The sequence below is a fragment of the Quercus suber genome, unplaced genomic scaffold (assembly GCF_002906115.3).
Source record: "Quercus suber isolate HL8 unplaced genomic scaffold, Cork oak 2.0 scaffold_138, whole genome shotgun sequence".
Lineage (NCBI taxonomy): Eukaryota > Viridiplantae > Streptophyta > Magnoliopsida > Fagales > Fagaceae > Quercus > Quercus suber.
In genome coordinates, this window is record NW_027069600.1 from 1,091,726 (window position 1) to 1,105,164 (window position 13,439).

The window sequence follows — 13,439 nt, forward strand, 5'->3', positions numbered from 1 at the left end:
TTGAGTTGGGGGGCCGGAAAGGTGGGCTGGCCTTTGGGTATTATATATACCTAAATATTTTTTATTTTTTGGGCTAGGAAGGGCCCGGGCCCCTACTAGGTCTGCTTCAGGTTAAAATAGAAAAAATAAAATTTTGATATTTTAAAATAGCATTTGTTTACAACAATAGATGCTAGGTGTCCGTTTGGTAGCATATTTTAAGTCTTATTGGTCAACTGCAGTGTAAAAAGTAATGTGAAAACGCATTTTTAAAGCATACCAAGCTCTAACAACAAGTCTGGAAGCTCTCAAATCTCAAGTGAGTCTTAAAGGCGAATCATGATGTAGGACGTGGGTTGTGGGTTGTGGATCCCAGATAGTCACAGGTCGTGTTTCATTCAATTCATTGAAGCGGGCCACGTACTCGGCGACGACGTGAGAGGACTAATAACAAAGCCTGAGAGACAATTTGAGTGAGTACAGTACACAGTAGTGACAGTATACTGTACACTTTAACGAGTCCAAATTCTCTGTCTCATTAATTGTGCTCTATTTCATACTCCACCAATAAAATTTGAACAGCTAACCTTTTTTATTAAATGAGATATCTCATTAAATAAGACAGCTAGTCTCTCTCATTAAAGTCAGAGTTATCTTATTTAATAAAAAAGACTAATTATTTAAGTTTTATTAATGAAGCATGAAGTGAAGCACAATTGATAAGACAAAAGATTAAGACTCCACTTTAACCAAACCAGAAAAACACGATAGCTCCTACATGACCACTTCAGAGGGAGCACGGGGCAAAAAGCTAAAAAAAATCATGCGCGATTGCAACACGCGCCATTCCAAAGTGCGTGGTTCAGAAATCCCGTTTCAAATCGCATAAACTACAAAGTCAAATCATTCTAAAGCCCTTTGCCTCTTTGTATCATATTTAAAAAAAAAGTAAAAAATACATGGACCAGCGCCACTCGTATCTCCCTCCTCCAATAACAAGTAGAACACACGCGCCCCTACCCTTTACTCCTACGTGGCTCTAGTACCCGGTCTTTCTTTTCAAAGTTTCAAAAAAATCATTTCCTCTATCACACTGACACAGTACTGTTTGTTCAAACTTCAAACAGATAAAAAAAAAAAAAAAAAAAAAAAAGAAAAATTTTCAAAAAATATCTTCCGAGTTCTAACAACCACCAACACTATATCATAAGCTCCTTCAGCTACTCAAAACTACTCAACAAAACGGTAACAGTTAGAAATAGCTAGATCGAGAAGATGAATGTGGTTGGGAGACAGATGTCGCGATCTAATTCGTCGTCGCACCACCAGCGTCAGTACTCCGATCACTTAATCGACGCTTCCTCTAAGTGGCTCCAATCCTCGACAAGTCTTTCTCAGGTAAATGCTTTTTTCTATTTTGATTTTGTTAATTATAATCGCAGAGTCAGACTACTGGTGCCGAGTGCAGGATTTCGGGTTCTATGGAGGTGGAGTTCAGGGGTCTAGAATGAGCAGGAACATTGTGGACCCTCCGACGCCTCTGGGTTCGAGGTCCATGAGCTTGAGAAGGAATGGTGACGATCGAGTCTCACCCACCAGTGAGTTCAGTCCCGGCTTGCTCGATCTACATAGCTTCGATACCGAGCTATTGCCTGAGGTTTGCTCTCACTTTTTTCACTTTCTGTTTACCATTTTATCATATAACTCTTTTTTTTTTTTTTAATTTTTTTTTGTGCAAAATGTATGTTATAAAAACAGTCGCTTGTGTAATTGTATTGCTTTGCTCGTTGTGTTTTCACGAATTGCTTTTAACTATAATTTTATATGTTTCAATGAAAAGTTAATGAAAAGTAACTTGCGATGAATGTCAAATAATAAATTTCATTTTGAATTCAAAAAGAAAATTCTTGAATTTTTTTTCCTTCACATTCATTTTTTATTCCCTAAAAATTAGCTTTTAAAAAAAAAAATATTCTTTTTTATAATAGATACAAATTATTAACCTTTATCCAAAAAAACAGAAGAGCCTTTGAGCACGCATGTGCTTAGATGCTAGTAATCGATTATGATCATAGTGGTTACCATAACCCAAAGCTACCAATAAAAGAAGCTTCAAAGATGGTAAATACTTAGACCATGGAGAGATTTGTTCAACTTGCAGACAGACTTTAGACTCCCTGTCACTAGCAAATTCAGGTGGTAACTTCATGTACAACTCCTCATCTATATCCCTGTGAATTTTGTTGTGTGATATTGAGTGATGATTGAAAGATTTACGTTGGTTCGGCCTAACGGCCTTGATCCACAGTGAGAAAGCCCTCTATGTATTATATTAAGTATTTGTGTTATAATGAACCCAATGTAAGGTTTACATACTAGAGAATATATAAATAACCCTAGGCTAACCATAGACTAACTTAACGTTAATATGCTTGTTTTACACGTACATGGGCCTACAATTGATTTGGGCCACTTGGGCCATAATATATCTAACAGTCCCCATGCAAAAAAAAACATTATTCATATTTGATTGGATCAAGTGCTATAGCAAGAAGACACCGAACTGTAACAAGCTTTGCCACACGAGGAAATGTCTTGTAGCAGTCAAGACCCACTTTTTGAGTGTAGCCTTTGGCTACCAGCCTTGCTTGATTTTGTAGACCTATTTACAACCAATGAGTTAGTTTCTTTCTAGCTGTTAATGCCGTAACAGTCCAAGTATTATGAGCCTTTAGAGCTGTAGCTGCCATAGCATCCCTCCAATGTGGATGCTTAATAGCCTGATGAAAGAACTTAGGCTTATAGTTGGAGGAAATGGCTGGGGTGAAGGCCTTATGAGCAGTGGACAACTTAGAATAAGAAATGGATTGCTCAAGGTCATGGGGCTTACCTTAGGGAGGAGTAGCAAGAGTAGAAGATGAATGAAGTGGGATGTCTGTTGAGGAAGCTAGTTGACAGTATTAGTCAAGGATAGTATCATTGGATGAAGGGATTGATTGAGAAGGAGTGGACAGTGAGTGATGCAGGTTAGAAGCTAAGGAATTCTATGGAAACACATTCTCATAAAATAACAACTCTAGACACAAAACTAGTTTTGGTAAAGAAATCAAGAAGCTTATAGCCTTGTTTCTAGGATCAAACTTTGTTCTGTGATGCGCAGGTGTAGAGGCATAAGTCATAACACAGGCAGCCAAAGACCTTTAAATGAGAAATAGGATGGGAAAACCTTAAAGAGACACTCATAGGGAGAGTTATTAAACAGAATTGGAGATGGTGACCTATTGAAGAGGTGGACTGCAGTAAGAACACAATCTCCCCAAAATTTCAATGGTAAGTTGGATTGAAACCTAAGACCTCTTGCCACATTCAATATGTGATAATGTTTCTCCACAATTGGATTTTGTTGTGGAGTGTCAACTCAGCTTAACTGGTGGATCTAGATGCAAAAAATTTTGTCATAGAAAATTCATGGGCATTATCTGTTCTTATGCACTTAATCTTAGAGAAATTAGGTTTCAATCATGATGAAGAATGATTGAAGTAATGTGTTAGCATCTGACTTGAATCTCATTGAAGTCAACCGAAGTCCCCATTAGGCAATTGAACAGGAGTATGAGTGATTGCTGTGGCAGAAATGAAACACGATACTGAATGGACCACATAGTCTGTGTCCCCATTATCTATGATCCAATCATGAATGGAGAAAATTGATTGGCTGATTCTTCTTGAAGAAAAGATAAGAGCATTTGAGATCAACAGGTGGTAGAATTGACAAAGATAAAAAAACTACTTGATAGAGTTGGAATGGACTGAGACATGAAGCATCACATTTACTGCTTGTTGATTGGTGTGAGGCTGAGAAATCACATTTACTGCTTGGCGATTGGAATCCACTTGGTTTATAGAGACTTGTGATTTGATGAAAGCTGATAATTGTTGACATTGGGCTTGAGACAAAGGCAGGTTGGAAATTTCATCTGAACCAGAGAAAGACTGGGGCATGGAAACAGACACTTGGGTTTGCTATTGGTCCCTTCCCTTTGGCTTAATATCTTGGAGGATATTCATGTCGCTTGCAAATTTTGTCAATTACATGCCCTGCAAACCCACAGTGGGTGCAAATTGATCTCTATTTGTGAGGTTTGCCTGCTGATCTGGAATCTTACTTAGTGTAATCAGACTTGGACATAAGGGCTGTGTGCTCAATAGTAGGCATGGGAATGGAACTTGACCCTATCTCTATCTGTCTTTCCTCTTGTACAACAATAAAACCCTCTTGATGGATGACAAAGTATCCCTAAGCACAATTTGCTCTCAAAAGTTGGAAAGTGCTTAATTCTGTCCCAACAGAAAGCACATGACTACTTGCGTTGGTCCTCAACCAAACTGCTTAGTGCCCCCAATTGAACCTTTAGGATGTGGGCGATAATTCATCAGCTCATCCCAGAGACGCGCCAGATGTTTGTAATAGGCACTGAGTAAACGGGTTTCTTGGTTGAGTGATGCAATCTCCTTCTGAAGCTGAAAGATTCTTGGTCCATTGCTCTGTAAATATCTCTCTTTGAGATTCAGCCATACATCGCTAGTTGTATCGATGCATATGACTGGCAGAAATCTCCTTAGGCAGAGAGTTCAAGAGCCACGTGAGAACAATGGGTTGCACCTAGTCCACACATTGAACAAAGGCACATACATGTATGATGAGGGGCAAAATAGACCCATTGATATAGTCTACTTATATTCCTAGGCGTGAGAGCCATCATCATAGACTACTCCAAGTGTGGTGATTATCACCTGTGATTGGTTGAGGCACAAGTGGAGTACCAGGGCTATCTCCATGGTGAAGGAAGTAGGGGATAGAGGGATTTTGGGAGATTGAAGTAGCAAAAGACCCAGAGGAGGAAGAACTTGAAGCATGATAAAAGAAGCGCAATCTTATTAATCCTCTGATACCATATTAAGAGATGGACTAAGAGCTTGCTAACAACTTAAGCAAGAGGAAAATGGGGAGGAAAATGATTTATTATTCCTCTTGATTAATCTGTACAAGTGAGCTTTGTTCCTATATATTAGAACAAAGCATTTCCAAAACTAACTGAAATCAAAACTAATCCTAATGGCTAAGATGTTCAGCATATTTGGAATAACTATCTCTTAACTCCACTAAAGCAACTAATCATGCATTAACTTATTGGCCTTCACATGTGACTTGCAGTATTGACGGAGTTTTACTAGAGAAACTATATGACAGTGAGGTTAGTGCCTGGTCTTGCTGTATGACTTGTTGTATTGATAAACTGATATAAAGTGACTTGTCTTAAATATCAACCTTCACTGATATGCTTGTATCTTCACTGCTGCAGTTCTTTGCTTTGTAATACTGAGCATGAAATTTACGGAGATAACAGCTCTATAATCACTTGAAACAGTGACAGGTTTTTGCTTTGATATTTTTCAGGTTCCATTTTCCAGATTAGGCTGGACTTATACATTTATACTTGCCTTGATGCAAATTCTTCATTGTTATTGTTTACACACTTCAATGGCAATGATACTGGCCTTTTTTAGGGGCAGGTCATTGCATGGCTTAATTTTCCTGTAGACAGTTGGATTTTCATGTGTTTTTATTGGAAAGATGATCCTGATGTGGGTGATGAGATGACCCATCAATCATAACAACACCATAAATCCCCCCTCCCTGATTTAACAATTTTTTTTTTTTTGGTTTTTGATTAATAAATATGTGTTTTGTGGGTAAATTTATGACAACTTTGTTGGACCTAAGTTTGAATAAAACTTTTTAAGTGATGTTTTTATGTATCCCATATCTAGATGCCGGTCCCAAGCCTATATGGTGGATCGCAACTTCATCAACCTCTTCACAACAGAAGTTTTGATGACTCTGAGCCGTTTCTTTCCACCAACAAGCTTACAAACAGATCTGAAGGGTTGCCTGACAATAATCTTCTCAAAAGTTTCTCAGCAGATAAAGAAAGAGCCAATAATGTTGCTAAGATCAAAGTTGTGGTATGTCTATTTGATACTGTCAATCAGAATGCTTCTGTTACTCTTTACTGTGTGGTGAATGGTAGTTTTGATTCCTTGGACAATTGCAATACCATCTAGATTAGTCAAGGTTGTCAGCTGTGTATTTTCTACAGAAACTTCAAAATGAAGGTGTATATTACAGGACTACCGCATAGAAGTAGACCATGCATTTGTGCTATGTTTAACCGCCTACTTTCTTGTGATAATAATGCTAGTGATAATTTTCACTGCAGGTGCGCAAGAGACCACTAAATAAGAAGGAAATAGCAAAGAAAGAGGAAGATATTATTACCATAGAACCAACTTCCAATGCTCTCACAGTTCATGAAACAAAACTCAAAGTGAGTACCTAATGCTGGGTCTCTTTCTGTGTAGGCATTTGTGGTGAGGTCAATATCTAGATGGGATTTTTTTCCTTGTCTATTCTTATTTGGTCATATGATTGTCTAAGCCCCCGTTCATACTTACCTGCACAGCTACCTTTACCCCTTTTATTGAATTCCTGGTGGGACTGTGGTGATGTTTTGTGGAGACTAATGAACTTATATTAGTAAATACCGTGAAAGTTTAAGATAGCTGAACTTGTGTTTAGAAGTTAGAACTTAATTGTGAGGAATGTTTTGAATGCCTAAGTAGAAAGGAGATATGGTGGCATGATTTCTGCCTTATATATATATATATATATGAGCAAATGACATGGATTTGTTGTTTTTAACTCAATGTCTGTATCTGAAATTGGAACTGAAAGTGGGAGAGTCTTGAATGCCTAAAGTAGAAAGAAATGATTATTAAAGTTTTCTACTCTAATTGTGGCAGTATCTGCCAGTTGGACTCATTGTCCAAACCTTAAACTATATTCTGGAGCTGAAATTCTATATCTGATGAATGGGCTCTGTGACCTGATTTCTGCCAAAGTCTAATTCACCACTTTCTGCAGGTTGACTTAACAGAATATGTTGAGAAACATGAATTTGTTTTTGATGCTGTGCTGAATGAAGATGTTTCAAATGATAAAGTGAGTAAATGACAAGACTTGGCTTATGTTACAATAATCACTCAGCTAGTTTCACTAGTTCTCTTATTTCTACCGTAGGTATACTCAGAGACTGTGGAGCCAATAGTTCCCCTAATTTTCCATCGAACTAAAGCAACCTGCTTTGCATATGGGCAAACAGGCAAGTGGTTTAGGTATTCTTAATTAAAAAAGTATATGTAGATCATATATTCATATGAGATGCTTACTGTTTGATATTTACAAACAGAAAATAATTTCTCTCCACATTTAGCTGTCTAACTGCATTTGTAAAGATTTCTTTGCAAAAGGTTTGACAGCATGGGAAATTAATGTCTTGTTATGTCTTTCCTTGTGCATGGGACATGCTATATGTTTTGAACAAATAAAGATGACTTTTTCTTTTTCATATATTGTGCATTGACTTGGTTCTGTTTCCCAATTGTTGTTCTTCTTTTCTTCTGCCATATTATCTTGCATCGGCTTAAGTTGATCATATTTGCTTGTTCAGGGAGTGGAAAGACTTACACAATGCAACCATTACCCCTCAAAGCGTCCCAAGATATTTTAAGCTTAATGCATCACACCTACTGGAACCAAGGTTTTCAATTATTTGTCAGTTTCTTTGAAATATATGGAGGGAAACTTTTTGACCTGCTCAATGATCGGAAGTAAGTCCTACACAACAGAAACATGTGTTCAGGTTCAGGTTCTTCACTTCCTTTTTCCTGAATGACTTCTACATTTTGCAGAAAGCTTTGCATGAGGGAGGATGGGAAACAGCAGGTCTGCATTGTAGGTTTGCAAGAATACAGGGTATCAAATGTTGAGACGATCAAGGAGTTCATTGAGAAAGGAAATGCTACAAGAAGTACTGGTACTACTGGTGCAAATGAGGAATCTTCGAGATCACATGCTATACTTCAGCTTTGTATCAAGAGATCAGCCAATGGGGCTGAGTCAAAGCCTTCTCGACTTGTAGGCAAGCTATCTTTTATAGATCTTGCTGGAAGTGAACGTGGTGCAGATACTACCGACAATGATAGACAGACAAGGTAGGGATTTATTATATGGACATCTCAGCATACTTATGATATGGTACTTCAAAGCAGTAACACTGCCTCAGATAGTCATGGTTAAGGAGTTATAGGTAGGAGATATTCCCTGCCAGAATTTGGACTGGACTATTGACATTTGTTTTCATTGTATTTAGTTTGTGAATCTGTAACTGCCACTGTTAGAAAAGCTTGAGTTGCAGTGAGTTACCTAGACATGTAATCTTTGTTTGTTTGTTTGTTTGTTTGTTTGTTTTTTTTTTTTTTTTTTTTTTTTTTTTATAAATTTCTTAAATTTTTATTTATTTATTTTTTTAAATTGTTGCAGAATGGAAGGTGCTGAAATCAATAAAAGCTTACTTGCTTTGAAAGAATGCATTAGGGCTCTTGACAATGACCAGGGTCACATTCCTTTCAGAGGGAGTAAGCTGACAGAAGTTCTTAGAGATTCGTTTGTTGGTGACTCACGCACTGTTATGATATCGTGCATTTCACCAAGCTCAGGATCATGTGAACACACTCTCAACACACTAAGATATGCTGACAGGTACATTGTTTTTGTCCAAAAATGGAAGTGGGCAAGTGGCTCTTATTATTATTTATATGTTCTAATGGATATTTATATTCTAGAGTGAAGAGTTTGTCGAAAGGGAACATTTCAAAAAGGGATCCGTTGTCTTCGTCTTCAAACCTGAGAGACTCAACTGCATTGCCCTTTTCAGCTTTACCAGATGAAGCAACCTTTGAGGATAATATAACTTATGTTTCCAATGACAAGAACAAGTTTGGCTGGTCCAAACATATTGAAAAAGAATCCTCCCCACCATTTAATGTGGATCGTGTTCCAAGTGGGAGGATAGAGGGAAGTTTGCCTGCTGCTGTATATTTAGATTATCACAAAGGTCATAGAGGTGGTCAAAATGACATGGATGAAGATGATTTTGATTACTCTGAGCATAACTATGATCAAGAGAAACCATCAAGGATGAATAATAAAAAGGTTGAGACCTACCAAAAATCAACTTTGGAGGAGAAGAGGAAGATTGACTTTCAGATTAAAAGGAGGGATATGTCTGACATTGCTGCTAACAACTCTCATTCTGATGATGATCTTAATGCCCTACTTAAGGTAATTAGAGTGTCGGTATATGGTTTTTATTTTCATTTCAATTGGCAAGTGAAATCCTGATGTGCCTGATGGCAGGAGGAGGAAAATCTTGTAACTGCTCACCGGAGACAAGTGGAAGAGACAATAGACATTGTCAGAGAGGTCACTGCAATCTCTTTTTAAGCATATTTACTAATTTTTCATGTTTCCTATGTTTATATTTGGTATGATTGGTAGTTTATTTGTGCAGGAGATGAATCTGCTGGTTGAAGCTGATCAGCCAGGCAATCAATTGGATGAATATGTCTCCAAATTGAATGCCATCCTTTCACAGAAGGCTGCAGGAATTTTTCAATTGCAGACCCAGTTGGCTCAATTTCAGAGGCGTCTGAAAGAGTATAATGTTTTGGTATCTTCTGGTAATTGAATTTATCCAGGGGACTCTGCTGATGAAAACCATTGTTTAATATGGTGTGGATTTTGTTGGGCAGTAGTTTGTGTTGCTCAGTTTCTTCCTTGTTGGAGGTTTGGTTTTCGCCATAGGGAGCCTAGTTCCTTCTCTCTTTGGTATCACCGTCTCAACTCAGTTGTGAGCTATGACTTAGAGGAGCTCTGATACATATGCACATCTGCTCATTTGCAGATTTTGTAATGCCTGCAGTAGTATAATTTTATTAGTGGAAATTAGAAACGCCCTGCTTGGGTTGTTAAGTTTGTTAATATAGAGCTGTAAATCTCTATTGATGTTTTCTTTGCTGAGCGGCTTTCCTCTAATGGACGTGGGGAGTGATGCAATCAATTTGCTTGTTGTAGCACATTTTTGCCCACTGTATCTTTGTTGTTTTGTTGTTATTATATTTGCTTCTCAATTGGATTGTTAATTAATTTGGTTGGAGGCTTCTTGTGGATGGCAGGAATTGGCTGTGTATCTCTAGTTCTCTATTATATAAATAAGTTCATATTACAAAATGACCATTTCTTTTATAGTCCCAAAGCTTGACGATTTCATAAATTACCGAAATCAGATCATTTATAACTTTGATGTAAATCAGAGACATCATCTTTAAAAAATAGCATGACTTCTCTTCATAAACTTCTTCTCATAAAAGATTATAACTTTTATAGTCACGAAACTTAACATTTCATAAAAAATAGATATCTAATACATTTCTAAAATAAACTTTTTCTTTAAAGAATATTAAAACATTTCATTAGAAACATTATCTTTAAAGAATAATAGGATTTTAGATATTTTTATCTTTAAAGAACAACATAAACTTCTTTTCATAATGCATTTTAACAGAATCATTCTCTCATTTTTATAAAATAACATAGATGTTCATAAATAATATATTGGTTAGTTCATATTTGATAAGTTTGTACCGATTTGGGAGGCTTTCAGCACATTGTGCTTGACATCTAGCATTCTCCACAATGCCATGAATTCTTAGGATCATATCATAACATATCACACTCTTTTCGGCATGCTCAGATCATCAACCATGGAATTGGTTGACATCCTCGATAAGTTGGCCATTTCCAATAAATGTGAGTACAACAGAGTTCTCACCACTTTTAATGGCCAATCAACTAATATTTTCTATAGAAAACTACTATTTAACCCCCTATTGGCCGAGTTTAGATCATACCAAAGGACATAATTTGAAAACATTTCATATTTATATATCATATTGAAATGCATACTTTTACATAATATTTCATAACAATAGCCTTTCAACTATTTTCTTTAAACGTCAGGTTCATGAAATGAGTAATAGCATCAATATGCTTCAATCATACTCATAAGATTTTAAAAGCTCACGAACATATTTTTGTTTGAAATATGATCATATGCCATATCTTTAATAAAAAACATTTTAATGCATAATATATTTTAAAATAATTTTATGACTTACCAAATGCCCATATCACTTATCTCAAAGCTAAAAGCAGAGGAAGCCGAGAGTCTAAAATCAAAAGGCCTCAGACTTGGGTTTTGGTAACACCTAAAATAGTTATCAAAACTTGTTACTATCAATTCTACCTTAGCATAAACTTATAGATACATCTAAAATCCTAGCTCTTAAAAGTAAGGAAATCCTAATCCATCTCAAAGAGGTTCCCAAAACATAATTTACATTCATTAAACAACATGATGTACCAAATCACAAAAGAAAAAACCATTATTCGTATGTTCATATTTATATCATGTCAAACAAAGCTAAACTCAATTCATAATGTGCTTGAGATTGAAAGCAATGGTGCATGCATAAAAATAAGAACCTTAGGTTCCAATAAGCACAACGTAGATATACAACCACATACACTCATAGGGCAACATACAACACATTGAGCAAAACAACTGTATAGAAACAGCAGTAGTATGGTTTAGAACCCCTCCTTTGGATGAAAATTTTTCTATGATCTTTACATACCAAAAGATGAGCATACTAATTTATAGATCAAATTATTCATCCTAACTAATAACTATAGAATCAAATCCTCAAATTTAGATATATCACTTACTGTTCACTACTCATTCTAAAAGCATATCATTTTTAGAGCCAAAGCATAAAACCATAATTTATTAAAAATCATACAAGCCAACATACCCAAATCTGCCCTTAGAGAAAATATTCTCAAGTTGATCAAGGCTTTTCAATCCATCCAAACACCCGTAAATGTTTTTTGAAAAACATGTTATGTCAACCAAACATAGCATAAGAAAAATGCTGCAGTTAGACAAGCAATGCAACATGTTGCACATATAATTAGAGAGAATTTTTGCTATCCTAGATATCATACCCAGATGCAAATCTTAGGCTGGAACCAATATTCATAATCCAATTTAATAGAGTAGTTAAGCCACTCCAAGAGCATTTAAAAAAAAAAAAAGTTTTGCTGTATTTAAATAAGAAAATTGTTATGAATGATTGATATTGTTTTTATAATTTGACATTCTTAATTGTTACATGATTAAGAATAGTTCTAACGATTTTTCAATTTCGACTATGACAAGTGGATCATAATGTTTTTCTATGAGATTGTGGGTACGGGACAACGACTTGTTCACATCAAATTTCGATCCGCGAGATTTACATTAGTATAATGTACACAACCATATTTTTCATGAATTAGTAGCCCAAATATAAGTCCTAATGATTCATAGTTTTATTAGAAATCTACATGTAGGGTCTATATTTGTGGCCCAAATCCTAGAGGTATGGAATATGAGCTCAACAAGCTCAATACAATGAATTTGTAGAGAGTGGGTGAAAAAGCTGGGCTGATAGTGAACTAAACAACGTCTAACAAAGGTTCAACCGGTAAATAATTGCAAGAATAAACTTGAAACTTGAATGAATTGTTGTTCGAGGAGACAAACTTTCGTTTATATAGTTGTTAGAGCTACAGTAAATCTTCATTCTCTCTTCCTCTCTCTTTTTTTCCATCCCCTTCTCATGAGAGGTCCTTTACATTTATATAGTTTTCTTTTTGTCTATCTTCATCGTACATTTGTTCTTCATCTAAGCATTCACTTGAGAAAAATCCTAGCTCTTAAAAGTAAGGAAATCCTAATCCATCTCAAAGAGGTTCCCAAAACATAATTTACATTCATTAAACAACATGATGTACCAAATCACAAAAGAAAAAACCATTATTCGTATGTTCATATTTATATCATGTCAAACAAAGCTAAACTCAATTCATAATGTGCTTGAGATTGAAAGCAATGGTGCATGCATAAAAATAAGAACCTTAGGTTCCAATAAGCACAACGTAGATATACAACCACATACACTCATAGGGCAACATACAACACATTGAGCAAAACAACTGTATAGAAACAGCAGTAGTATGGTTTAGAACCCCTCCTTTGGATGAAAATTTTTCTATGATCTTTACATACCAAAAGATGAGCATACTAATTTATAGATCAAATTATTCATCCTAACTAATAACTATAGAATCAAATCCTCAAATTTAGATATATCACTTACTGTTCACTACTCATTCTAAAAGCATATCATTTTTAGAGCCAAAGCATAAAACCATAATTTATTAAAAATCATACAAGCCAACATACCCAAATCTGCCCTTAGAGAAAATATTCTCAAGTTGATCAAGGCTTTTCAATCCATCCAAACACCCGTAAATGTTTTTTGAAAAACATGTTATGTCAACCAAACATAGCATAAGAAAAATGCTGCAGTTAGACAAGCAATGCAACATGTTG

The 13,439-nt window shown here is 35.9% G+C and overlaps 1 protein-coding gene across 1 annotated transcript; it reads left to right on the forward strand.

The window, feature by feature from the left end:
• Positions 1–1,085: 1,085 nt before the first annotated feature.
• Positions 1,086–10,083, forward strand: LOC112040848 (kinesin-like protein KIN-13B). Its single transcript, XM_065776681.1, has 12 exons — positions 1,086–1,377; positions 1,448–1,636; positions 5,812–6,006; positions 6,261–6,368; positions 6,965–7,042; positions 7,121–7,206; positions 7,555–7,710; positions 7,792–8,094; positions 8,423–8,641; positions 8,725–9,223; positions 9,299–9,364; positions 9,453–10,083. The coding sequence occupies exons 1-12, from the start codon at positions 1,255–1,257 to the stop codon at positions 9,627–9,629; spliced, it is 2,199 nt and encodes a 732-aa protein (XP_065632753.1). The 5' UTR covers positions 1,086–1,254; the 3' UTR covers positions 9,630–10,083.
• The last annotated feature ends 3,356 nt before the right edge of the window (positions 10,084–13,439 follow it).